The 26,674-nt window shown below is 49.1% G+C and overlaps 8 protein-coding genes and 1 non-coding gene across 9 annotated transcripts; 5 read left to right on the forward strand and 4 right to left on the reverse strand.

The window, feature by feature from the left end:
* Positions 1-1,019: 1,019 nt before the first annotated feature.
* PHYSODRAFT_302095 (hypothetical protein) lies at positions 1,020-1,478 on the forward strand (the record flags this gene model as incomplete). The annotated part of the gene is made up of 1 exon (XM_009531084.1): positions 1,020-1,478. One exon carries the CDS (start codon positions 1,020-1,022, stop codon positions 1,476-1,478), a length of 459 nt encoding a protein of 152 aa, XP_009529379.1.
* Positions 1,479-1,738: 260 nt separating this feature from the next.
* PHYSODRAFT_509638 (hypothetical protein) lies at positions 1,739-2,238 on the reverse strand (the record flags this gene model as incomplete). The annotated part of the gene is made up of 2 exons (XM_009531085.1): positions 1,739-1,938; positions 2,031-2,238. The coding sequence occupies 2 exons, from the start codon at positions 2,236-2,238 to the stop codon at positions 1,739-1,741; spliced, it is 408 nt and encodes a 135-aa protein (XP_009529380.1).
* A 1,544-nt stretch (positions 2,239-3,782) lies between these two features.
* On the forward strand, positions 3,783-3,932 carry PHYSODRAFT_505802 (hypothetical protein; the record flags this gene model as incomplete). Its single annotated transcript, XM_009531086.1, has 1 exon — positions 3,783-3,932. A coding segment is annotated over one exon (150 nt), but the record flags the coding sequence as incomplete, so codon positions are not given.
* Positions 3,933-10,439: 6,507 nt separating this feature from the next.
* Positions 10,440-10,733, reverse strand: PHYSODRAFT_509212 (hypothetical protein; the record flags this gene model as incomplete). Its single annotated transcript, XM_009531087.1, has 1 exon — positions 10,440-10,733. A coding segment is annotated over one exon (294 nt), but the record flags the coding sequence as incomplete, so codon positions are not given.
* Positions 10,734-11,081, reverse strand: PHYSODRAFT_507771 (hypothetical protein; the record flags this gene model as incomplete). Its single annotated transcript, XM_009531088.1, has 1 exon — positions 10,734-11,081. A coding segment is annotated over one exon (348 nt), but the record flags the coding sequence as incomplete, so codon positions are not given.
* Positions 11,082-11,315: 234 nt separating this feature from the next.
* PHYSODRAFT_374838 (hypothetical protein) lies at positions 11,316-11,741 on the forward strand (the record flags this gene model as incomplete). Its single annotated transcript, XM_009531089.1, has 1 exon — positions 11,316-11,741. A coding segment is annotated over one exon (426 nt), but the record flags the coding sequence as incomplete, so codon positions are not given.
* A 499-nt stretch (positions 11,742-12,240) lies between these two features.
* On the reverse strand, positions 12,241-12,312 carry PHYSODRAFT_t1155. Its single transcript has one exon. It is a non-coding gene; the product is annotated as a tRNA-Met (tRNA).
* A 4,714-nt stretch (positions 12,313-17,026) lies between these two features.
* Positions 17,027-17,251, forward strand: PHYSODRAFT_509314 (hypothetical protein; the record flags this gene model as incomplete). The annotated part of the gene is made up of 1 exon (XM_009531090.1): positions 17,027-17,251. A coding segment is annotated over one exon (225 nt), but the record flags the coding sequence as incomplete, so codon positions are not given.
* An 8,555-nt stretch (positions 17,252-25,806) lies between these two features.
* PHYSODRAFT_510139 (hypothetical protein) lies at positions 25,807-26,598 on the forward strand (the record flags this gene model as incomplete). The annotated part of the gene is made up of 1 exon (XM_009531885.1): positions 25,807-26,598. One exon carries the CDS (start codon positions 25,807-25,809, stop codon positions 26,596-26,598), a length of 792 nt encoding a protein of 263 aa, XP_009530180.1.
* Between the last annotated feature and the right edge of the window lie 76 nt (positions 26,599-26,674).

Consider the following 26,674-nt stretch of genomic DNA (forward strand, 5'->3'; position numbering starts at 1 on the left):
TTTACCAAGTGGATACATCAATTATTGCTAATACACGGGCTGCTGGTGAGCAGTAATTTGGCTGAAGGTTCCCACTCACTCGAGTACTTGACGCCTGCGGCGCAAGTGGGAACTTTAGCCAGATTATTGCGCTGCCTGTCGTGGCGTTCTGCCTCGGCACTCACGTGTTTCAACCTCTACCTCTATCAATTCAACTAGCGCTATGACTGTAACTCTATGCAGTAGCGGTGGTGTGGATCCTAACACCTCTCACGGAAGTGTCGATGTAGGGCTGGAGATCGTTGCAGTGCACAAGCGGAACGGTCGCGTTGTCGACGTTAGATTCAGCTGAGGGGTGCGTAACAAGGTCCTAAGTAGTGGTGGCGAGGCTAGAGCAGGTGATAAGGCTTGTCATAGTGCTTTATGTTCTTTTCGTTTTAGCATACGATGGATAGTTGCCTTACCAACGTTCAAATAGATGTTTGCTTGCAAGATTAGGCGTAGACGCACCTGTGGACTGTGGGTAGAGATACACTACCTAGACGAAGGCGGTCGTACTTTTAATTTTACAATAGCTGGCGGCACGGGATGTGCTCTTAACTAACTAGCGTACAATCCGCGTGCCACAAGAATGGCTCGCTGGAGGCAATGAGGCAGTGCTCCTGCAACAAATATAGGAGTATCCACACGCGTGGACTGTTACGAATCATTTTTGATTTACGAAAAAAAAACACGGGTAACGCTTGAAATCGAACCGGCGTTACGGATAACTCTGACGCAGCAGCAAGTTAACTGAACGCTACTTTTAGGTTGCTTAACGCTTTTGCTTAAGAGCAGGGGGGGGGGGGGTCGTATGAGTTTGAACGGACTTGAATCAAGCGTAGACGGCGGGTAGATCTGAATTTGCTGGTAGCCCACCAAGGCAACAAGGGTGGTATAATGGCTAGAGGGGTTCTCGTTCCGGACAACGCCGCCGCCGCCCTAATGGTGGAAGTAGACGTAGAACTACAAGAGCAAGAACAGCAAGAGCGCGCCGTATTATGTCGGTGAAGGGCCTTCGGGGGGTTGGCAAGGGTATTGGCGAGATTCCGATTGTTTCCCTGACCATGCTCATGTGCGTTTGTTCCGTGGAGCGCCTGGCAAACGACCGCGGAAGTCGGGTCACCTTCGTTGATGCTTTTATGCAGCCACACTTGTCTGTGTACAGCCAGAAGTTGGACATGCTGGACGCGTTCCGTAAGGGGTGTCGTGTGGTGAGAATCACCGTGTGGGACCCAAAACAGCGCTCTGTGGCCAGACCTCGTTTCCAAGTTGGTGGCGTGTGCGAGTTGAAGAAGATTCACGGCCTCAAATTCTACCACGACCATCTGCAAGGCAGCGTGCAGGCGTTGGGACTGACTAACCCAGGGCTGATTGAGGAGTATCAAGACTTTGAGACTGCGCTGCGTGCGCGCGCGGAACACCAATCCAATGAAGAAGCCGAAGCGTTGATGCCGTGATGGAGATCGTTGCGATGCCCAAGTGAGGCGATCACATGTACGACGCCAAGTGATTTGGTTAGCAGGGGTTTACTGGGTTCCTTGCGTTTTTGGACCTTGGGGGTGCAAGCGATGGTTATGCTGGTACATACCCTCGGCAATTCGGATTGCAATATAAGCATTTTCGGGCCTACGCAAAACGATACTGGTTAGTACCACCATAACTTCTAGTGAATGACAATGCATACCTGCTTGGTCGTCTTCCGCATACGTGTGTAACGTTACGAAAATGTGAGCTCGGCGTCGCATTCAATATCAGCAATGGCAAATAAGCCACAGCAGACTTCTCCATTGATGTCCCAGCGCTCTAGTCTGCTGTTTGGCGCACAACTGTGGTTGGCAAATCGCACAAGGGAGCCTTGTCGTGAAGCGTCAATTACTTCACTGTCAGTTGGTTGTACGCCATAGTAATACCGACTGCCTCGCATATTCTTCACAACGCACAACCACATGCATATTCAAGCGTATTATAATAAGAATATAGGATACCATGGATTGAAGGACATACCTCACATCTCCGGTAAAACTCCCCTCGTTGAATAACCTCCCCCATGTATTCGATGATGAATGCATCTTTCTCGATGTATTGGTCGGTAAAGAGGCCAATGCCCCTTTCTCCGCTGCTTCGTAGCGAAAGTCGCAAGGATAAGCCCCGTTGAAACCTCTGATAGGAGCAGTCAGTGTTTGTTTTCCACTGGCCCCGAATACACTCCACATTCATCTGTTTCAAACAAGACCAATGCAAGCAACAACCATCCGCTGATATGACGACACGTTCACCACGTACGGGTCGATTTTCGCATCCTGACCCTCAGGGCAATCCACCCGTGTCTGAGGTATTGCACCGACACAAAGGCAAGTCGTTCTTTGCACACATGTTAGTACTTATTGTGAAAACCGATTAGAATGTCTTATTGGATTGTTAATCCACCGATTTAGTGGCTTAATAAGACCGACGACCCCCGATTTGATAAATCCGACCTCCTAATTAGACTGGGGTACCTCGATTTTATACTCAAGATTACTACCTAGACAACTTTCAGAGTCAGAGCTTATGCATTTGCTAATCGACCGATTAAGCCAGAGCCGGCCGATTTGCTTGCTATTCAGGCGGAATGTCCGATGTGCAACCGGCATTCGCACCTTGTAGGCTAAATCAGCCACCAGACAACAATCGTTGCAGTCGCTCTTGGCTAGGTAGTCAAGGTTATAACACTAACATCAGAACTAAGCAGGAAAAACCGCACGCTATAATACATGTAACTGAGATATCCAGGCGACGCGGTGTTGCCGATGGACTTGGCGAGTCTCCGGCCGAAGTACATGACAGTACATCGAAATTGCTAGGCTGCACATAATTACGGGACCGATGAACGATTTATACTCCGATTATAATTAGGACATCCCCGATTTATTAGTCTTCAAATCCGCTATGAGCGATGTTTAACCGGCTAATTCAGCAGGACAAACTATTCGGTTTTCACAATATATAGTGCATAATTAATTGATACTAACCTCAGCTAGACTCGACCGAGATCGATAATTACACACATTGCACGAAAGCTGCTCGTATTCAGCGTATGCTTGAACGACATACCTTGTTTCAAGAAGCTATGGCATACAGTGTTAAAATTTCAACGTATTTCAGGCGCGGCTACATACAATGCACAACGTTACCAGGCCTTCCGTGAAGCGAGCACGCTTGAAGCGTGCATCTTCGCCTCTGTGCAGGTATGGATCGAGCTTCAGTTGGACTAACCTCTTTTTCGACATCTGTTCTATTCGTAGCAAAAAGAGAAGCGAGAGACGACCACGGACGTTTCCTCGGTATTGATGCCAGGACACATTTTCTTAAAAAGGTGTCCCACTTCATTGTCCCGTTTGCGAAGCTTAAAAATGAAGTCAGCCCTATTTCCCCTGGCTGAAACGCCCATTGAATTATACCGGCTTTTTCCTAATTATGTGTCGTGCTTCGCCATCGCCAGCACATTGATATTTTGGGAGAGCTAGATTTGCATACAATTGTGAGAAGCGCATCATATGAAGATGCTTACAGGTTATGCAACTACTAGAAAAACCTAAAACAATATACAAAGCATCGTCGCAAGCGCCAAACTCGCTATTACTACCTTCGGCCTTGTCACCCACTCGAACGTCACCGCTCAGCTAGAGTTCTCTCAAAGCCAACATCAAGCCGTACCTCGCGCTGGCGAGGGACGAGATGTCCGCGCCCATGACGCAGCTCGGCGGCTGTGTCCAATCTAGAAGATGGAAGCGCGCATGCGCCTTTTTGAGCGCGCTACTCACGTCTCGATGCCCCGCATTACCCAGTGCATGGTGCAGAAGATGGAGTTGCATGCGTCCAAGTTCGTGAACACTGCGATCCGCATGGAAGACATGAAGTATGGAGCGTAAGTACAGTGGAGGAACTACCCTGTTTTGATTGAGGATTAGCCAGCTTTGATTGAGATAATACAGTGGTACTTCTGAGTTTTGTGTACTCAAAAAATGGTCATGCCTTGGCCGGGGATTAACCCAAGAATGGGCGGCAAAACGTGTAGACACTATAGTTGTTTCATAGGTATTTCTCTGCTGCTCAGTCGGAGGAGAGATCAGGTGTTGCTTCACGCTTTCGTTGGGTTGCTGGTCAACAAAAACATATTCCGATGCTGGTAACGACGACAGAACCTGAGATGATCTTGAATGCTCAAGGATGTCGATATTTCGCTGACGCGAGAGGATCAACTCCGATTCCTCTTGTATCTCACTAGTCAATGTTGCTTATTGCTCCCTTTCGAAGGCCTTCAGACAATCTTCATCTGTTTCCGGAAGATCAGATAGCGATCGCCAGGGTTTATGCAAACATATTTCGGCAAAACAAAAGTTTGGACCTGTAGAATCAGGAGCTATCCAAGGTGTCCCGCGGACGCCATGAGATTTCGATTTCGAACGTAGCTTGATATATCCTTTAGAATCGGCTAGTTTTAAATACGTGTCCGTGTTCGTTGAAGAAACTGTGTCAACTACAGAGTACTTTTCAACAAATGTTGCAAGCGTCATTGCACCATATGGGGGTTGAATGGGCTGCTACCCGTAGGCAGCCCGCGCTCAGCGCGGCTTTTGGGAACAGCCAGCTAAACCGCAATCAAATCAAATCAAACGGAATGGGGCGAAGCGGGCGTGCCATGTAAGCTGCTTCTATCTTCTCTATTCTAGTGTCAGCGTTAGACACACCAATGCCGTGTTTTACACGGTGAAGCTCTGGATTTTCGTAAACGTATCTGTATGGTAGAAGTTCTTATTAAGTGCCTGAGTATTGTACGACTGTACTAAGATTGTCAACCATAAAACCCGAGCTAGTACGTAGAAAAAAAAACGGTGCAATCCATGATAAATTTTAAACCTGTTCCGTTGCGACTTAGGCGCGCCACATGTGCCGCACCAGTCGCTCGCTTCAAACATTGAATACATCAGCGAAACTCCGTATTTTATTTTAAATTTTTTAACAGTAATGATGTCATTACAACTGAACTTGCAAATTCAACCCCCAAGTTGATGAGTGTTAGTCTCGCCTCGTAAAGCGTTCATATCTATAGCTAACCCATCTCTTATCGCGTTCCTCTCGAGTCGCAACGCTGATGCCTGATAGTTAGTATACTGTACATGTCGACGAGCACCAGCTATGCGAAATATGCTCCAGCAAAGGAGCCGCGCTTCGAACGACATTCACGCGAATAAATTACTTCGGTCCATCGTAACTTACCGATGATGTTGCACTTAGACGCCACAAGCAACATCCACCTCCTTTGAATCCTTTTTACAATGGTTATCAATTATTAAAGGCTCATCGAATCACTCAGCGTATCGGACTCTATTCTCGATACGAACGGAAATAACGAGTATGCAATATAAGGAGAAAAAAGCCGCTATATTGGGTTCAAGTATCCAGTTGAATTCCTATATAACATGGATATCAGGTTTCCAAGTAAGTTTCTCTTAGTTTTGAGTATAGATCGTTAGTTTGGGTTCTTCGTATACGAATTTGAAGTAAGTTTGGGTCGGAGTGACTCCCTCCGTTAACTCTGGATATAAAAACCAGAGAACTTGCCGATTTCGGATCTAAATCAGATGCCTCGACTCTATACGTGTAATACCTCAATATATATCAACTTGTCCTCGACACCGAGTTAAGAAATAAAAAAATGCATGCTATTCTTAAGCGCATTGCAAACTATACACTATCTATTAGAGAGGTCAGTGCTCAGGAAGCATATTACATTCTTCTCCGCGAGTTACCTCTTTATGGCAAGTCGAGGCAAGTGACGCGATTAAAAGTCATGCGTCACGGTTTGACTCTTCCGGCGTCGTCCGACCGTGTTGTTTCAAGACAATCAGTCGGCGATCAAGGTGATCAAGGCTACGAAGGGCAACTACAAAATTAAAGGTGTTGACTTGAAGTATCACAAGGTGCGAGATCTGTATGAACGTGGAGATTTCGATGTACGCTACTGCCCTACGACGGATATGCTTCCAGGCATTTTTACTAAGCCGCTTGGATCGACGCAGTTCTGCAACTACGTGAGCGCCTGAATGTGGTGCCGCTGCCGTTGGCGGATTGCACTGCCAATTAAGTGATGATTGCGTGGCGGATCTCGAAGTGGGAGTGTCGGAGCTGGTAGTGGCAGATCGAGCTCCGCTGCGAACTGCGCACGGTCCACGGCCGAGTCGACCACCTTCCTCGCAGCGGCGCGCGGGCCACGAAGGTGACCGCGGAGATCAAGGCGGCCCTTGAGCTCTGGCTCAACGAGTGTTGCTCGTATACGCTGGGCACGTTGCGGGCTATCGTGTAAGAGGTGCGCCTCTCCGAGACGACCATCTCTCGCCACCTCAAAGGCGAGAACGACGACCTGGTCTTGCTGCGCCTGGGGCCCTACAGCACCATGTGCAACCCGATTGAGAACTGTTTCGATATATTCAATCTTTGTTTCTATCAACTGGCTGATCGGGATATGAGTTGTGTGCGTCCAGGTGATCATCACGGAGCATTCAGCAGCAGCAATAAACTCAGTACCGCAGGTGTCATCTTGGGTAATCGACTGCTTATGGCTCTTGTAGGCGTAAGTACATCCATCATCTGAAGCACAAAACCCGTGATAGATTTGCGATCAACATTTTCACTACCGAGATCCGCATCAGAATAAGCCGTGAAATGCAAATCAGGGCTTGCGGGCTTCTTCCACAAGAGTCCATAATCACGAGTGCCCTTAAAGTACCGTAACACTCGCTTTGCCATCACAAAATGCTCCTTGGTGTACTTGCTCATGTATTTGCCAAGGGTTCGCACTGCATTTGCGATCTCCGGTCGTGTGCCTTGCACCAGGTACTGGCGACAACCCACTAGCTCTCTGTAGGGTATTCTGGGGTCATTAACCCCCGGATCGGCCTCCTCCACAGGTTCAGGCAGGTTTCCAAGTGCCTGAGGAGTGGCAACATGCCGACAGTCCTCCATGCTAAAGCGCTTCAGCACTTTGTTAATGTAGCCACGTTGCGACTTCCACAATGCCTCACCGGAAAATAGGAAATCTCCATGTGCGATAGATCCGTAACAGGTCCTACGTCTTTGATCTTGAACTTAGCTTGCAGTTCACGCAGAACTAGCTCAATGTTCTCATCAGTCCCCACCATAATCAAATCGTCCACATAAACTGCAACAAATATCGGACTGCCTCCCACTGAGCGCGTGTGGATGCCTCCGTCCATCTTAGTTCGGCGAAAACCACACTGCCTCAAATATTTGTCCAGGGTCTGATACCAGATCAACGGCGCCTGTTTCAATCCGTATAAGCTGCGCAACAACTTACACACGCGACCCGATCCATCGTCAAAATACTCAGGCATTTCCATGTAGATCTCGACGTCATCATCAATTGGTCCATTTAAGAACGCAGTTACAAAGTCCACATGACGGGTGGAAAGCCCCAAGTGGAGAGCCAACAGCAGGATAACTGCTTCCTGACATACTATGGGAGCATACGTCTCCCGGTAATCAACACCATAGCTCTGCTGACATCCTTTGATAGTGATCCTAGCACGGTGCTGCACAACATTGCCCTGGCCATCTCGCTTCTTCACCAGTACCCACTTGCCTGTCAGCACCTTCTTGTCCTTGGGCCGCTCGACCAGCTCCCACGTATTGTTCCGCATGAGGTCGCCATACTCCTTCTCCAGAGCCTCAATCCATTTCTCTGCATCTGGTCCAGACAAAGGTTCATCAATTGTCTGCGGCTCCATCAGAAAATTCACGGCCTCAATTACCAAACTTAACGGAAGGCCCACTTCATAGTCCTGGTACTTCGGATTAGGTGCGCGTCGAAACGACTTGGCCGTATCACTTAGCTCTTCCTCGTCCTCATCGCTCCCACTGTCACTAAGAACATTAGCAACTTTCGTCATCGGAACAGCGCGATCTCCGGACGCGATAGGAACAGGCATCTTCTCCTCGAGACTATCATCTTCAGCTGCATCGAGATCAACGTTCCAGTCAACCTCACCGCCAGCCACTCTCTCCCCCACCGAAGGTGAGATTCCTCGCGATATCTCAGGCAGCTGACCAGCAACAGGATCGCTGTTAGGCAGACCCCACTGGTCTTGCACTTCCTGACCGACATCATCCTCAGCACGCATGTTTCGAAAGGGGTTAGCCCCACGCAACATCGGCAGATCACCCACCGCAGCAGGAAGAGTTACCCCAGGATCCCTCAACGAAGTAGCAGGCGCACCTGCACCAATCGGAGTATCCACTTCAGTAGTAAGAGTAGCAGCTGCTTCACCATCGCAACGGCGGCGCTTTGAAGGATGTTCAGCAGAGGTCAAATCACTGTTATCACATGTTACACCAGTCACTGGGAGCCGAACAAAAGGAATCACTCCAGGCAGAGTACCTTTACGTCCTTTGCCATAGGTATTCGCGAGCAAGCGATCCACATAGCTTCGGTCAACTGTCCATCCTTCGTGAAATTCCACAGACCGAACCTCCTGCACCTTGCCAGTTATCATACTCAGTACACGGAAGCTCTCGGAGTGCTGAGCAAAACCCATGGACAAACCCGCCTTGCCAGGGTTCTCTAGCTTTGACTTCCGTAGCTTTTTTCGGTGTGAACACAAACACTAGACAGCCCCACGTCCGCAACTTAGTCACGTCAGGCCGTTCACCAAAGCGCCGAGAGTAAGGCGCCTCACCGTTCAGAGCCTTTGTTGCGGAAATATTTCTCCCTTCGACAGCAAAACCAAATGCCTCCCCACACAGAAGGTCAGGCATGTTCGCCGCAGTCAAGATGCCGCGCACTTGCGCTGCAACAATACCGTTCATACGCTCCACGAGTCCATTTTCTTCTGGGCTGTACCCATTCGTCCAGGTATACTCGATCCCTTGACCAGTGAGGTACGTCGCCATTTTATTTTTGAGGAGTTCACGGCCTTGATCGGAGTTGAAGACTTCAATCCTGTGGCCTTGAGCAACAAGCCACTTCACGTGAGCGAATACCACCTCTGAGGCATCCTCCTTTCTCGCAGCAGAAAGCCCCACAGATAGCGACTTGCCTCATCTTGTACGAGCTGGAAGTGAGAGTAGCCATCATACGTCCGAACGCCCATGTGGCACATATCCGACATGATCTTCTGAAATGGTCTTTTTGCCCGACGACTCTTCGCCTTCTTATAGGACATTCCAGTCATCTTTCCTCTTCACAGCTCCAGCATGGAGTATCATTATCGTCACTCAAGTCACCGCTCATTCCAGTTACCACTTGTTGACGAACCATTTGCTTCAGCATCGGCAAGTTCAAGTGAGCGAATCGGAGGTGCCAACGCACCAGTGACTCAGCATCACTGCGCCTAGCATTACACTTATGACCGCCTGCAGCTGCGCGCCCAGCAGCACCACGAGTATCCGCGCCATCAGCACCACGAGCACCAGCGTGCCCAGATCCAGGAACATCAACAGCATCAGTCTCACGAGCGACAGCTCGCACTGCTCCATAGCAGCGTCTCCACCAGCGCGCCCACAACATTGGTGCAACGATGGTACGTGATATACCGTGCTTGCTGCAGCCTTCAAGGGGTATCTACCGCGAGACTTTAGCAGCAGTAATTGCAGACGTCCTTTGGACAGCCATGCAACACGTTGCGAATCTCGAAATCTAGTCTTTAGATTCCAACCGTCTTTCTCCATCACATCCAGGCTGAGTAAATTATCAGGAGCCGAAGGCTTGTACAGAACTTGCTCTAACTGCAACGACACATCTTGGTGTGGCTGGTTGTTGTTGCGTACACGAATCTGGACACTACCCACCTTCTCTCCACCTGAGATACTGCCATCGTAGCCTTGGAAGACATGCGCTGAGTCATTGTGCAACTGCAAGAGCACTTCTGGCCGGTTGCACACGTGCACATCCCTTGCGGAGTCCAATGCCCACTCGACATCATCTCCATGCGAGTCACTCACAGAACTAACCACTAACGTTTCACGAGAAATGCGACCAACATCATTCACTCGCTTTTTCTTACTATCATTCTGGTTGCTGGATTTGTTCTACCAACGCTTGCGTTAAGACGTAGCAAACCCTTTACCAGCACTTTCATAATCAGACGAGTTGGCACGGTCCGGGCAGTTAGGTCACAAATGACCAACTTCACCACAGTGAAAGCAGGTCCGAGTTTCTTCCTTATCACTCTTCTTCGCATTGGATCTACTGTCTTGCTTTCCTTCCTTCTGGTTCTTCTTTCGACCAGCTCTCATCGCTTTGCACGGGTTTTAGTTTTTGCTTCCTGCGATATGAAGGCACGTTGGGGGCAAAGGTGGTCGTTCTTGATTAATGAGGCGAGCCTCGGTGAGGGTCATCTAATGAGCCGAGATGAGGCAGCCTAGGGAGTGGTGTGGTGGGTGTCGAATCGAAGCGCGGGCGATTGACACGCGACCAGCGTGAGGTGAAAATTGAGCGCAACGTCTTGGTGCCAAACGTTCTTGGAGCCTCGAACCGCCACGACACGCTTGGAGCCCTTGTTGGTCTGAAACGCTGTTTCGTCCATGTTGAACACGCGAGACGCGTCCAAACGATTCTCGACCACAGCCTTGATCAACGAGCTAAAAAACAGCTCGAGATCGCTCTTGGTCACAGCGTTGCGGGCCTGAGACGTTCGGGTTGCCAGCATCGGGTGTCACCCCATGAAGCGGCGGTACCACCCGCCACCAACCGTTTGACCAGTGGCCATGGAGCTCATGGTGCCGGCTTTGAAGATGATCTCCTTGCGACTTGCGGGGTGACCGACCAGTTGGCGCCCGACAATCCACTCGACCAAGCATGCCTCCGCTGGTTGCGAGAGCAGCGAAGCCGGGCCATGACGAACAGGTGCGCGGAAGATGCCTATTTTCCCCTTCGCGACCCATTTCGTAAGGGTCCGATACGGAATTGGGGTGCTGTCGCTGACACTGCGGGCGCTGTCGCCGGCGAGGACGCGCTTCACTGCAGAATTGAGGCGTCGGGGTGCATAGTGCCGCCGCTTTTCGTGCTGCCGGGGTTGACAGTCATGCTCGAAGTTCTAGATGGCTGCGCCATACCCGGAGCTGCCGTCACCACCTCGAGCTCCGGGTTCATGAATGAATTTCTCTTTCTTGAGTGGCTGCGCTTTTTTTCGGCTAGCGTACCCAAGGACGTGCATCGACCTCTTCTCCTGATTCTGGATGGGTGTTCGTCTCATTACTCCGTGGAGATCATCTTAGAGGCAGCTCGGCTTGGCGTGGTTCTGTTGTTGCTGCCTTTGAACGCAACCCACCCGCTTCAACCACTGGATGTCGCTGTGTTTTCGTCGTTCAAGGCGAAGCTACGCCGCCTAACCGAGATCTACGTTGGCGAGACTGGACGCAATTCGGTCGACAAAGAGGAAGCCATTCGGATGGCAAGCGCAGCATGGGTAGGATGCAAGATGGGTGAGAACGTCAAAGCGGGGTTTGCTGGGTGCGGCCTTTTCCCTCCGTCCAAGCCTCGAATGGACATGTGCATCGACAATTTCCGACGCAACGGGACCCCCGCATCTACGAAGCTGGCAGCGTGGCTCCGGATCAAGGACGTCGTGCAGAAGGAGGTGCTCGTGCTACCGCCGTCCAAGAAGCGGTTGCGCAAGACAGCAACGGTCGCCGGTCGTCTTTTGACCAAAGAAACACTGGAAGCGATGGCACAACCGATGAAGAAGCCCAAGAAGGCAGCCAAGACGAAGAAGCATCCGATGGCAACGAAGGCGACGAAGATGAAGAGGGTGCCGTCTCCGGTGCCGGAGCCTGTGCAGCTGCAGTTCCAGTCTGCGTCGAAGCACGGTGAGGCAAACCAACAGGATAAAGTTGTGTGGGAGGCGATAGTTTAGTATAACCAAAGAAAAAAGCTTTTGCTGGGGCATTTTCCACCACATTGTCTTCATTGTTTTTGTTGTTTATTTCCTACTTTCGATAGTGGTACGTTATCCCTCTGTATGCCTGGGCCCGCTGTGATGTCCGGTTTTTGAGATTTGACGATCTCAAACCGTTATCAGAGGGGAACCCGACTCATGGTACTTAGCATACTGGCGGTCAATGCGTTCACTCGGTGGCAGCCGTCGGTGGCTTTCGCAGTTCTGTGGCAGCCCCCTAATGCTCTAATTGACAGTTAGCCCACTACTGTTTTGGTTGAGTTAATGCTGCCAGGTGGAATCGAACCACCGTCCTCTCGGTTATGATCCGAGGACTTTACCACTAAGCTATGGCAGCGCTGCCTCTTGAGCACAAATCATACTATATTTATACACAAATCACATAATATTGTGTACCATATTGTGATATCGTATATCCTGTCTTATACGATTTCAAATGGGTGCAAATCATTTTGTACAGATTGTTTCGGTGCTGTCATGAGATTTGTCCCCCTTACAAAACCACAGATAATATGCGGCAGATAACTGGTCCTGCCGTGAATGGGTTTGCAAATAGTCAGTAACTCCTAATTGAGCTCTCGTTTACTGTAGAGCTCAGTAAAACAGTCTGCTAACAGAAGAGATTGCGCTCTCTTCAGATATGCGTTTACATCTCAAAACTAATTGCCCAATAAAAAGTTATGAGCAAAACAGTGAGCGGGATTACATTAAGGCACACAAGTGGCACCGTACCTTAGTAAGTTAAGAGCACGACCCGAGTCGCTGTGGTGGTTGGCGAATCCACAACCTGTATCCTAGCAAAGCTTAACTAGGCGCCACTACTGGATACCCATGATCGGGCTTGGGATTGGTTGCCTGGCTTTCCTGGGCTGCCAGCAATGGCAGGTAAGGGCAGGCAGTAGATTAGTATCAGTTCTCAATTAGCATCCCAAGGAACAAGCAATGGACGTTGTTCTTGGTGGGAGTTCCAGCTCCCAATCTACCGTGTTATACTTGCCTCAAGGTGCAACACGTCACAGTCGCCAGCTATCGTATCTCTAGCCTACGACATGTAGTTGGCAGCGGCTGTATCACCAAAGGTTTGCTGAAATCGCGCTAGTTCCTCTGTCGTACCGTGCAATGTGGCCTCATGTAGGGCGGCGCCAGCCCACCGGGTTTTAGAGACACTAGGTCACGGTTTCTGCTACTGAGCTGGCAAACGGAGTGGAGGCCACCTGGGCCTATGCACGGTACCTTCATCTAGCCACCGCCGTCCTTTAGCTACTACTAGTAGTTAACGGTACGCGAATGGTAGCTGACCTCGTTCGGCACAATGTCGTTGATTTTGAAGTTTTTTGGTTGTATTGAGTATGGCGCCTCTGTGATGAAATCTCTGTCACAGTATTGGTGGGAATGAATTTGATACGCTTGTTTCCAAAAGCGAACAAAGACACAGGGCACGATTCAGTCTTAAATGAAGCTGAATCGTTCAAGCACGCACCGCGAAATGCTGCCGGAAGTACTTTCGGCTTGCTTCTCATCGTTAGAACTGCCGACTTGCGCACCTTGGGTGGACTTCATTTCCGCTTGTTGGCTGCGATGCAATTTGAGAAATGACTTATCGTACCCGCTTAAATACATTCGGCTCAGCCCTTGCTGTTTCCGGACACGCACATGACAGTTGAAAAGGTAGCAAGAATAGGAGGTATCCACGATCGGAAACTTTAGCGAGCATATTGGAATTGATTGTGTTGGAGAGCTACTGTCTTCATCGTTGGCATGAATTCGGACGCCATCGTAACCGTGTTCATTACAGCTCGATCTATCCGCTGTTCCTCGTGAGAAAATATCTCGAATTGATCCCACGATGTAGACATCTTGTTAAGTGATAGGGGAAAAGTAAGAATAATATCATCTTAGAACGTACTCTGGAAAGAGCCACGTAAGCAAAGGAAGCGCTCGGGATGGATGATGAGTGAAAAACAATTTTTGGGCAAGTCCGACCTTGTACTTTGTGCACTGTGATTGCGTATGCTAAATGCAGAGGAGTACCTTCGCGAAAAACACTCAGGTCACTCGCTTTTTGCTCCAACTCATCTTTCTGGGAAGGTCAGGGACTATGTTTGAAACATGGGGGAGGAATGAAGGTCAATTGTACAAATCCGTTATCTGGACAAGTATTATGGGTAACCCTGCAGTCTGTTCCATATTGTATGTCAACTTAACTGGTGCGCCAACAGCCAACTTTACATCAATATCAACCACTCTATCTCGGTTTGCGTTGGCTACTTCCGCTTCCTGCAGTGGGGCTTGGACCGATTCGGCTGAAATAGATCGTACGTTAGCTAGTCGTTTCAGCCCGACCGTGTGTTTAGATCTGATATTCCCTATTAGGGGGTTCAGTTAATCAATCCTTGAAGCAATGAGCCGAAGAGAAATTGGCGGAAACCAAGGAAAAATTTTCATGGGGGTTTTAGTTTATAAATAGTCACACAAATCTTTTGATCGCGAGGAATGGGCCCAAGGAATGAGCCTCCGGAGGATTATTCCTTGAAGGAATGAGCTCATTCTTTGGGCTCATTGTTTGAACAAATGATTACTTCAGACCCCCTAATTGGGGGTTTCAAAATCAACGAAAATGCCCAAGATTTGATTTGCATTGGTCGAGCAAATCCGCCTTCGATCCTCGGCGTACCACTGTATTTTGCAAGTCCCAACCCCACCACCTCCAGAGCTGGTGGATTTGTAAATGCGCTGTTGTATGGCAAAGCTTATTACCACAATCTATCTCTAGGATTTGCAGTGATATTGTGGCAAGATCGTGGTTATTTGCCACAAGCAACCACAATCTACGCCACAATATCACAAGGGATAATTGACACAAGCCACAGAATCTTTGCACACATGATACAGCTGGTTTTCGGATCTCGCCCACCTTCAATTTCACGTGGCGTTATTCTCAACGTTGTTTTGTGTGGTGAACACAATCGCCTACCTAAAGTGATGTGTGGACAGGAGACGTTGAATAAGGTGGACACGCACGGGGGCCACTGCCACAACGGCTAATGTATGGCCTGGTCCGTGATTGTAGTCTATAGTGTCGCGTTCGAAGTAGGTAGCTACGCAGTGCACATGAACTACCCCCGGAGAGGCGCTGACAATGACATCTCTACTGTGGATTGTGGAGATTGTGGCGTAGATTGTGGCGCAAATTGTGGCACAAATCGCGAAGTGTTATACAGACGTTATCCCCGGATAAAATCATCATTAGCGACCCCGAAGGTTTCTCAAACACCGTATTGTTCCTCTGTGACTCTTTAACTCAGCGAGGTATTCGATTTGCGTGCCGTTTAAGCTTAGACAGGATGTTCTGCATGTCAACCATGTCAGACTCGCAGTCCGCGTGATACGATACGTATTGTAGATTCTTTTTGCGCTGAAAAACCACTTTACAAAGCGAGTTTACAGCTATTTCCAAGTACTCCCAACACTGCGGTGCTGTCCGTTACGAATAAAAGCATGCCTCTAACTGGATGTCCCTTCAACCATGTCCCTCCCCCCGTACTATTTGTCGGTCATCTCATCGCCAGTATTCGAGATCTTTCCCCCCTACTACAAAGGTCACACAAATATCTATAGTTTTAATAACCGAAAGAAAAACCTATCCATGTCGGTCTCAACGGCGAAGCTCCTCTTATTGAAGAGTTAAATTCGCCGAAATCACAGCCCAGTTAAGAACGAAAGGTCCACAAAAAGCTATAAAAAGTCTTAAAAAAATCAACGATACTCGACTCAGTTCTTTAGAGAGAAGATTTTACGTAGCACTTTTCAGTAAGGTTGGAGATCGAAACGATACCAGCAGCAGCGAAAACGAATCACATTATTTGATTAGGGACACCCTATCCTACAGCGATTCCAGGACTATCGTTCTAGTCCCTCCCCAAACAAGTTCGCCATAGCGAACTTCTTGTCAATCAATACGCGTGGGTGCTTGGCAGCTGCTCACACAATTAACAATCCAGAGCGACATTGTGTTGCATATTGAGTTTGGATACCTAGGAGATGTACTGGTATCATTGGCGCTACAATCGGCAACTGTGGCGGCACTAAATCGTTTAATTAAATCAGGAGTTATAATAGGCTTGAAAATGACAGATGTACCTTTGCGTTTTGCTCGGCTTTAGGCGTGGATGTACTCGAAATAGCGCTAAATGAATTTTTTAAATAGCATTTAGACTTTCCGTTTCTGCGCTTGTTTTGAGCGGCCCGGCTTGTGGATGTGCACCTGTAGTACGGCTTGTGCAAGCACAGTATTAGCTGGCAATTAAAAAATTGAGAATAATACGGAAACCAGGTTACATAAAGTGTATCTGCTCGTGTATACAGCAAGTGCTTCTTCGAAATTGATTCATGTGCCGTACCTGTTGCCGGATAGGTCTTCCACGGTTGCGCGCCACCAGTGCCAGATCCTCATCAACCTTCAGTCTGCTTCATAAGCCGATTCGCCCTCTTCGGGGGCCCGATGCTTGTTAGACCGATGGCGTAGTCGCCCTGACGCGTACAGGGGAGGCGCTAGGTACGACAGGACATAGTTCAGCAGCGCGGATGCCGCAGCGAGGGGGGGGGCGGCGGAGGTGCGCGCGCACTTGAGTTGGGCTTGCGCTCGAGGGGGGCGAATTCGAAATGAATCACGACCACTGATGCCAAACAAACTAACGTTTTGGTTATTTTGGTAAGGCGTAGTTTTCGATGAAGGGCAAATCCGATATTAACATTTTGCCGCCACTTCTATCATTCATAAACATGTCGGCCATCCGGCTCTATTATTGTGGTAATAGTCACTCTCCTGTTGTATTTGAGCTACAGCGACACGCGTCAATCTCGAGAAAGCTTCTCAGACTGAAACGAGAGAGATGCTGTTGTATCTACAAGCCCTGTATGTGTTCTACCTTTCCTCAGGAGACGATGACGCAGCTGAGGCTGTGTTAGCGGCATACCTATCGGTCGATACAAACCGATACCTGTCGTTTCGCCTGGGATCCCCCCACGCCAACAACCGGTTAGCTGCGCTCATGGCTCTCTCTAGCAAAGACTTCAGGCAGCTCACAAGAATTTCTAAGCGATCATTCTGCGCTCCACACGACTACATATACGACAACCCTATCTTCCATTCAATGTCCCAGAACGCCCGGCACAAGCAACAACCAGTGTGCTGGCAGTTAGAGGTTGGCTTATGCCGACTTGGTGAAAATGGAAACGGCGCCAGCGTTGGACAGCTACACCGCTACTTCGGAGTTGACCCTACGCAGAGCGATCATAAGCGCTACTTTGTAGTCTTTGTCGATGATGCAAGTCGTTTTGTTTCGCTGTACTTGGTCGATCATCGCTCCGAAGTGTATGAGAAGTTTGAAGACTATTACGAACGGGTCAAAACGCAGTTGCACGTGAGAATGAAGTCATTGAGGTCGGATAATGCGAAGGAGTTCAAACGCCTTCAAAGCACGTGCGAATCAAAGTATGGAATGGAGTTCGATAGCAGCATCAAACACAATGGAGTCACCGAGCGCATGATTCGCACTATCACGGAGAAAATGAGGTGCATGTTGGTGCATTTCGATCTGCCGGAAGCAATGTGGGGCGAGGCTGCGTCGACAGCTGCCTACTGCGTGAATGTTCTTCCTAGTTCCGCTAGAGGAATGGAGGTTCCGTACTCTGTATGGTATCGGCAGACACCAGCATACGAGCGACTGAGGACGTTTGGCTGTGCCGTGCTTGCATACGTAGGACAAAGTCGAGCGGCGCAAGATGCAGGCCAAGGCTAAGGAGGCCGTATTTGTTGGATATTCGCGCGAGAAACGTGGTTATCGCTTATTGGATAGCACAACCAACAAAGCCTTTTTCAGTCACACTGTTGTTTTCTACGAGACGAAAGCTGGTCGCATCTTGACTAATTCACCCTCGCCAGGGATAGCGAGTGAAGTTTCGACCAGTGACTACCTGGGCGGCGCTGGTGCTGACAAAAATGATGTTGGACCTATACTGGATGACATGTGTGAGGGTGATACTGGTGGCGCCGACTCCAGTGATGTTGAAGGAGATGCGCGTGGTTGTAGGATAGGTGGGCGTGGTGACCGTCCAGGTGGGGCAACTTCTACCAATGCGAGATATGTACGGTGAGGTGGGGCTTCCAAACGAAGTCGAGCAATGAGTGAAGCTGCCGACCCTGATGTGCCACGGCAGAAGCGCGTGCGATTTGTTCGGACAAGTGATTCGTCTGAAGATATGAGTGGAGACCGAGCTGCGAGCAGCTTGGGCAAATCTACGCAGGCACGAGGTGCAAAGAGCAAAAAGCAAAGACGAAAAGGCAGTGGGCGGCGCAAGGCACCGGCTGTCATGACGAAAGTCAACAGTGAGCGTGAGCGAACACCAACTACGATGGAGCAGTCCACTTCGGAGCCCAGTGAGATGGAGACCACGGGACCGGAGGCATCGGCGTCATTACCAAGTCAGGCCGCAGATGCGGAGAGTCTACCAACCTCTGAGTGCAGAGCTTTGCGAGAGTACGTGGCACCAGATGGAGCTCGCGCTGAGGATCACCCAGTAACACGGAGTGGTCGCGTGAGCAAGCCTTCGTCATTGTTTGGCGACTACGTTTACGTTGCGTATGAGAACACAAATTCTAATATCGCTGTGGGTTTACGTTGCGTATGAGAACACAAATTCTAATATCGCTGTGGGTTTGTCGTCAGTGGAATGGTCGAAAGCTCGTGAAGAGCTGCAGCGGACGATGGCAAAAGAAACCGCACTTGCATGGTGGCAGGACTACTGCTGCCTGACCATGAGTGTAATTACGGAGCCAGATACAATGAAAGATGCCATGGAGAGTGAGCACTGCCTGCAGTGGCGGACTGCGTCTGACGTAGAATATGATGCATTGGTGCGGAATGGCACGTGGGAACTTGTCCCTCGAAAGAAGCACATGAAGGTATTGAAGAACCGGTGGGTGTTTCGTGTCAAATATCTGGCATCTGGAGAGATAGATCGATTCAAAGCAAGACTCGTTATAAAAGGGTTTATGCAGATTTATGGAGTCGATTATCTAGAAGTCTACTTGCCTGTGGTGCGTCTCGAAACATTGCGAGTCCTGTTGACATTGGCCGCCGTCTGGGACTATGAAGTGCGCCAAATGGACGTCACCACCGCATTCTTGAACGGAAAGATTGATGTAGAGGTCTTTATGGAGCAGCCCGAGGGATATGCTGTGCCGGTCAAGGAAGACTGGGTTTGCCACTTGTTGAAAAGCCTGTATGGCTTGAAACAGGCTCCACGAGTGTGATTCCAGCTTCTGAAGTCATTTTTGGAGGAGCAAGGATTTACTATGTTGAAGTCGGAGGCTTGCATTGCAGTCAAAGTGATTGATTGTCAACTAGTGTTTATTCCTCTCTACGTGGACGATTTGATTCTTTTCGCTCCTACGATGGATCTTATCAACCAGATGAAGCAAATGTTTCACTCGCGCTTCGAGATGAAAGATCTTGGAGAGCATCACTACATTTTGGGTTGGGAGATCATCCGAAACCGTGAAGAGAGGACAATTTTCATTGGACAAAGAAAGTATGGTGACTCTGTGTTGCAGAGATTTGGTATGGCCGAGTGCAATGGATGCAAGACACCAGGCACGCCAGGCTTGAAGTTGACGAAAACGATGTGTCCAACGGAGCATGATGAACGGAAGCTTATGGAGAGCAAGCCGTACCGGTCCGTAGTTGGAAACCTGATGTATTTGATGCTGGGAAGTCGCCCCGACCTGGCGTATTTAGTCCGTGAGTGCAGCCAGTTCTTGGAGAATCCTGGCTTGACGCACTGGCGAGCCGCGAAGCGTGGCCTTCGCTACCTACGAGAGGCAGTCGACTATGGATTTCGTCTAGGAGGGCTTGAATGGACTGAGTAAGTGCTTGACCGACACTTGCAGGCATACGCTGATGCCGACTTTGCCAATCGAGTGGACGATAGAAAATCGGTAGCAGGGTACCTGGCAAAGTTCTGTGGAAGTACTATTTCGTGGAGTTGTCAGACCGAAAAGACAGTGGCTCTTCACACTACCGAAGCCGAGTGCATGGCTTTGAGCCTACTTGTACAAGAAGTGATTCATCTACGGCAAATGCTGAAAGAGTTGACGATGGTGCAAAAGGCCCCTACAGAAGTATTTGTTGACAATGAGAGCACCAAGAAGTTGGCGGAGAATCCTGCGATACAATCGTACGAAGCATATCGATGTGCGACATCACTTCGTTCGAGAGCGGTGGATCTGAAAGAGATTGAAGTCAAGCGTGGATAATGTTGCAGACGCTTTCACGAAAACCCTGTCAAGAAGCACGTTTGAGAAACACAGAGATGCAATGGGGGTACTGCCGCGAGCAGCGTTCGACGCGTCGCAATGCAACGATGGAGACCACTAGGTGGGGCTGTTGAGGATTGATGTGTATTGATCCCAACGTTGGAGTGCGAGCGTGGGTCGTTTATCCTGTGAAGGCACAGAGTGCTGGAGGTTTTCCCACGTGGTCGGGCTTTCCTATGAAAAAGGTTGACCACCACAACCGGCAGTTAGGAAAGAAGGACTACAGAGAGCAGGAAAGAACTAACGGGAGCTTTGAGCTCATTTTTTCCACAAAACACCGACTGCCTCACAGGTAGCCTTTGCTGCCTGCTCGTGACTACTCGTTCCTTGAGCTTCCTACTCTGTGAGCAACACAAGGTCGCTTCTGCTTTCCTGATTGTGTGGGCTTATCGACGGAACAACGCTGCCCCTCTCGCAACGCCCCGCAGTGGACGGCAGTAGTTACTTCGACAGGAAGAAGAGGTAAGCAACGGTAATGTGATAATATCTGCCTGTTGATCTTTCTCTAATAGGTTCGTATTCTTCATGCAACATTTGACGAACAGATATTTAGTAGCAATGCAGTTGGTCTGCGATAATGACAAGTGAATATTTGCTGTGTACTGTGGTTGCCCTGGGTCTTGTGCGGATTCGAGCGTCTTTAAGCGCATGGGTATCTACCGTTGTGCAAGTAATTTTTTCTCAAGTGGAGAGTATTTTTTTTGCAGCGGGGCTGCCGTAGCTTTAGCGTCAGAGGAAGGCGTAACAGACTCACAGAGTCTCAGTTTGAAATAGACCGTTCAAATACCGGAACGTACGAGTCCGTATACCTTACGGACTCCAAGAGTCAACCCTTATTGTGAAAACCGATTAGAATGTCTTATCGGATTGTTAATCCGCCGATTTAGTGGCTTAATAAGACCGACGACCCCCGATTTGATAAATCCGACCTCCTAATTAGACTGGGGTACCTCGATTTATAATCAAGATTATAACCTAGGACGACTTGCAGAATCAGAGCATATGAGCCGGATTTACATTTGCTAATCGGCCGATTAAGCCAGAGCCGGCTGATTTGCTTGCTATTCAGACGGAATGTCCGATGTGCGACCGGCATTCGCTCCTTGTAGGCTAAATCAGCCGCCAGACAACAATCGCTGCAGTCGCTCTTGGCTAGGTAGTCAAGGCTACAACACTAACATCAGAACTAAGCAGGAAAAGCCGCACGCTATAATACATGTAACTGAGATATCCAGGCGACGCGGTGTTGCCGATGGACTTGGCGAGTCTCCGGCCGAAGTACATTACAGTACATCGAAATTGCTAGGCTGCACATAATTACGAGACCGATGAACGATTTATACTCCGATTATGATTGAGACATCCCCGATTTAGCAGCCTCTAAATCCTCTGTGAGTGATGCTTTACTGGCCAATTCAGCAGGACAAACTAATCGGTTTTCACAATAACTCTTAACTGTGTGAATCTCAAACTGAATGTATTTCCCTTTATTGCGGCAAAGACGCCTACGGTGTAAATGTATCCGGTTCACTATCTAGCATAGCGAACCCTAGTCATATGCATAATCAGTGGCTCTGAAGCCATGTACTGATTCTCCTACTGATTTAGGTTAGACAGTGTATACCCACTTCGAAACCCTTCGGGTAACTCTCGTGTAACCCCGTTACAGTATTTACTGGCCGACTCGGCGTATCCTTCGCTTCTCACGGTGCTGCCCGCATCCGATGGCCGACATCCCTGACAACACTGAGTTAAAAAACTATTAGCAAACTCTCGGGTGCGGAACGAACATGCTATTGGAGTGCTGAAGTCACGGTGGTCTTCATTACGTGAAATACGCAACCAGCTGAGGTCAAAAGCTGAAATGGATTCGCTTATCGACTGGGTACTAGGTTGTTGTGTATTGCACAACATGGTTGCTAAGCTTGGTGATGCTTGGACGCGCATGGTACTTGATGATGATCTTGTGACGAGGCGATGCGGTGTTCTCTCCCAGAAAACAGTTATAGGCCCTCCTTGACAGACCTCAGGCTACTAGAGCTTTGGATCCGTCTCGGCTGACACAGGGTGTGTGTTGTCCAGTACACGCTGTTGGTCAGGCGCATGATGTGTATCCCTTGGGTAGCGGTTCTTTTCACCAGGAGGTTAGTATCGACCCCGTGCATCAGACAGCTACGCCGGGCTAACGCTAGAACAATCCAACCCAATAGAGTTATACACGTTATACAATCACACAAATACTTCTTTGCCCTCTCTTCTTTCTCTAGGCCCAAGGCTAAGGCCAAAACACAAGTCAACTGGTCCAAATCCAAGACACTTGATCAATCTTGGGGACGCGCACCACCTCTCAGAGAGGGGAAACGATCTACCCTGTCGCCAACTTCTTCAGTTCGACACAGGCCCAATAGACCGCAAATATACAACAAAGACGGTCTGCAATCCGCCAAATATACAGATATGGAATAGATATGATCACTTCCAAGCCGAAGCAGTGGATCACTTACCTAAAGTACTTTGAATTTTGTCGTGGAGAACGACCTTCCAGGCTGTGAAAGAAGCACTTGTGCCCTTCGAAGCAAAACGAACTCTGTTTGGTTAAAGTCACATGCAGACGAAATCTTTCCTAAGCGACCCTTCGGAGACTGCGATCTTTCTGCGGAGTGTTGGTCTGGCCTTGAAGGGTCGCCAAACTGGATGCCTTCTCGGAGTTGTTGGGTACACCTAGGATCTTGGAAGATGCCATAGTGAAACCAAGTGTTCTTGGGTTTGGAGCCTCGGAACGCCTCAAGCCGAGGTCGTTCTTGGAATTTTGTGGGAGGTAAGTCTGGGAACGCGAAGTCTGGGAATCGTTATTCCGGGAAAACAACGGGGAATCTGAGAAGTGCCTCAGCTCCCAGGTTGTAAGCCAGAGTCGAGTTCCGCCGTACTTAGATATACTGGGGAGGATCGCTCGCATTCCGTTGCACTTCATGGACCGGGATCAACTCGCCCACATTGATCTATCTTCCGGGATTCAGCGTCCATTCGCAGACATTACCCTTGTTTTTATAGGAGACTCCAAATCATCCAGTATCACCAAACTCCACATCATTGGGACTTCCCCGGTTCAGGTGCATTCACCCCAATTTAGGGATCGACACCGCGTCACAATCTTGACAACGACTGGGCTGTTTTTCCATCGCAGCTCGGCTATCAACACGTTCTGTTTCCCATTTTTCCTTCTCAAAGGCCAGTCGGTCACGCTCAATAGCTTGATGCGCTACCCAAAAGAGAAAAGTAGCACGCCTGGTGTCCATTGCTTGTTAGATGGAAATAATAGAGGCTTTCAGAAGCACGGTATTTCTAAAAATACGTAGTGAAAAACACGTAGCGCTGATACGTGTTTTTGACTACGGGTTTTCCGTAGTGGTCGGCTGTTCAGCGATACGGAAAATCAAAAACCCGTGGCAAAACTACGTAGCGCGGAATTTTCCGAGTGCACGCAACGTTTTAAGCTGGAACCTCGGCTCATCAAACTTTAGCTGCGAGCGCCGACTTTCGGCGAACACGTCGGCAGCGCCTACGCACACGCGCCATCGCTGGGCCAACGTAGATGTACAGTATAGTGAAGTAAAGTAAAAATTGTTCAGTTTTTTAAATTAATGCCTTCTTACTGTTAGCCATGTTCATTCCGTGCATTCGATGAATCTGTTGGTATTGCATCCACCATGAACACGTGTCTCGGTTGTCTGCAGCGTCTTCATCGAATTTATCTGCGTTGAGTGTTGTAAGTTTCAATTTGTAAAGTTTTTTGTGGCTCCATGATAGTTTGGTCTACTCGCTTTCTGGCGTATGATGCTCGATACTTCCAGCATGCCTCGAGTTGGCACCGGAATAGGTAGCAACGAAATCGACGCCTCACCAAGTTCAAGAAATGGATGCATACTTTCTTGGGGGTTGCATGATGGTTTCCTGGTATTTGTAGCTGTAGTGGTCCCAATACGGCGCGTCGGCTGTGATATCTTCAAACTCCAGGTAGGTTTGGAAGGCGCTGTTCGCCCCTTGTCTTGATTTAGGGCGGCGGAGGAGCCTACCGGCCGCCCACGCTGGTCCTTGGATGACAAGTGGGCAGATGGGGTCTTGACAGGCCGATAGCAGCAGATAACGGAGTAAACACACAAGCTAAGGTCGCCAACGAGGAGCACTCGGCCTCTAACAGACGGCACATGCGCGCACGACCAACTATTTGTCATCCAGGGCCCCCACCCACCCTAACGAAGAAGCTTAGGCATGCTGCCTTACGTATATTTCGGTTTGATTACCCCGTAGCGGACCCCCCTCTCACGGGTTTACGGGATCGAAAAACACGTAGCCTCGCCCGTGCCAAAAATAGATCGGATCGCTACGGGTTTTTCGCTACGGGTTTTTGCCAAAAACACGTGCTTCTGAAAGCCCCTAATAGCATACCTTCGAGACGCTCGGATTCACTTGTCCAGCGTTCCCTATCAAACGATAGACGTTGTTTTTCGACTAAAATGTATAGATAAATGGAATTCGTCGTGCAAAGTGAACGAAACAAAATCTAGAAATATTTCTATGCTATTTCGATACAGTTTCTATCGGCAAGAGTCGCAGACTCTTGCACTCTTGCGCGCTTACTTGTACTCGGCAAGTAACGATGGAAGCTCTCAATGCTCGCGTTGAGCAAGTGCTGGGAAGTATTGTGTGTTCTGTTCCAAATTTCCATGGGCCGGCCAATCTCCGGGGCCACTAGGATTGGTTATAGGCACCCGTTTAAGTACGAAGTGGCCTTAACATGCGGACACTTGGACCATATGGTTTGGGCCCGGAGATTGGGCAAATGACTTGAGTTTTGTATTTAGCGATTGGAGCGGGGTCTCCAAACCGCCGCGATTTGGAAATTTTGACCGGAATTCACAATATCACCTCTGACAACACCAAGTACGTCTATCTACGAGCTTTATCTCGCTTCATAGAGTGGCTCTACGAGAATACGGAGGCTGATCGACGGCAAGTCCTGTTTACTAGTACGTTTCGTGAGCTGGGTGCAATTAATGGGGAGAGTATCGCGCAGTGGTTCTCTATCGTCCCTTTACGAAGCCCTGTCAATCTAAGTGTATTAAGTACTATGGAGTGTATGCGTTACTTGACTCGATGGAGCAGCGTGGTGTCACCGGAAAGTCGACTTTTGGAAATGTTCGCTGGGCGATAGTGTACCTTTACACTCAGACAGAAAGTCCTCGGCCGCATGACTTCGATCCTCAAATGAGGCGCTTTTTCAAGGGGCTCCACCACACTGTGACAAGAGTTGCTCAGAGCAGTAACGAGCGCATCTCGGAAGGGAAGGAGCCGTTCAGTTTTTCGATGTATCGATCGGTGGCTAAAGCAATGCTTCAATCTACCAGAAAACAGGATGCGTTCGGCCACACTTTCTTGCTCGTTTGTTGGAATCTCATGTGCCGCGCCAAAAGTACTGAATCGATACGGCACGCTCGCCTTTCTTGGCGCGAGGACTCCATCACGATTACTTTCGCTCATATGAAAAACGATCAAGACGGAAGTCGGCCTCGCGATCCCAGGCATGTGTACGCAAATCCAACCATGCCCGAAATCTGCCCGGTATTAGGACTTGGAGTGTATTTCGCTGTTTTTGGTTTAGCTCGCGATGGAAAACTTTTCCCTGGTGGTAATAAGTACAGTCGATTTCTCAAAGTATTGAAGTCTGTGCTTAGTGGAGAACTGATGCAGCGAACGTTAGCTGAGTTTGGATTAACGGCTGCTGATTTTGGTACGCACTCCGCGCGTAAAGGTGCTGATACCTATGTTAGTAGCTGCTCTACTTCGGGTCCGTCAGCAGCGGCTATTTGCCTTCGGGCTGGTTGGACTCTTCCAGGTGTCCAGGACAAGTATGTTCGGTTTGAAGCCGCTGGTGACATGGTGTTTGGTCGGTATCTTGCGGGCCTTCCATTTGATTCTCCAAAATTTGCAGCGTTACCTCCATTTTTCGATGTGCAAAGTGATCAAGAAGCTGACAGACTGGAACTACGGCAGCGCATTGATGTCGCCATAAAAGCCATTTTTCCCGGTGTTCCAGCCAGTCTGCGGATGATCTGTCAATTTGGTCTGGCGTCAATGCTGTTCCACAAGTCGTTCTTGCAGCAGTCACTGCCTACGAATCATTTGCTGTTTGCTACTCCGCTATTCAACACAATGAAGCGCAATTTGAGTGGCTGCGGCGTCGTGTAGTTTGTCGAAACTTTCAAGAGCACGATCCTATCCGTCCTTCGGGCATTCCGCCACACGTGGGGATAATGGTGGCGCT

The sequence above is a fragment of the Phytophthora sojae genome, assembly GCF_000149755.1.
Source record: "Phytophthora sojae unplaced genomic scaffold PHYSOscaffold_5, whole genome shotgun sequence".
Lineage (NCBI taxonomy): Eukaryota > Oomycota > Peronosporomycetes > Peronosporales > Peronosporaceae > Phytophthora > Phytophthora sojae.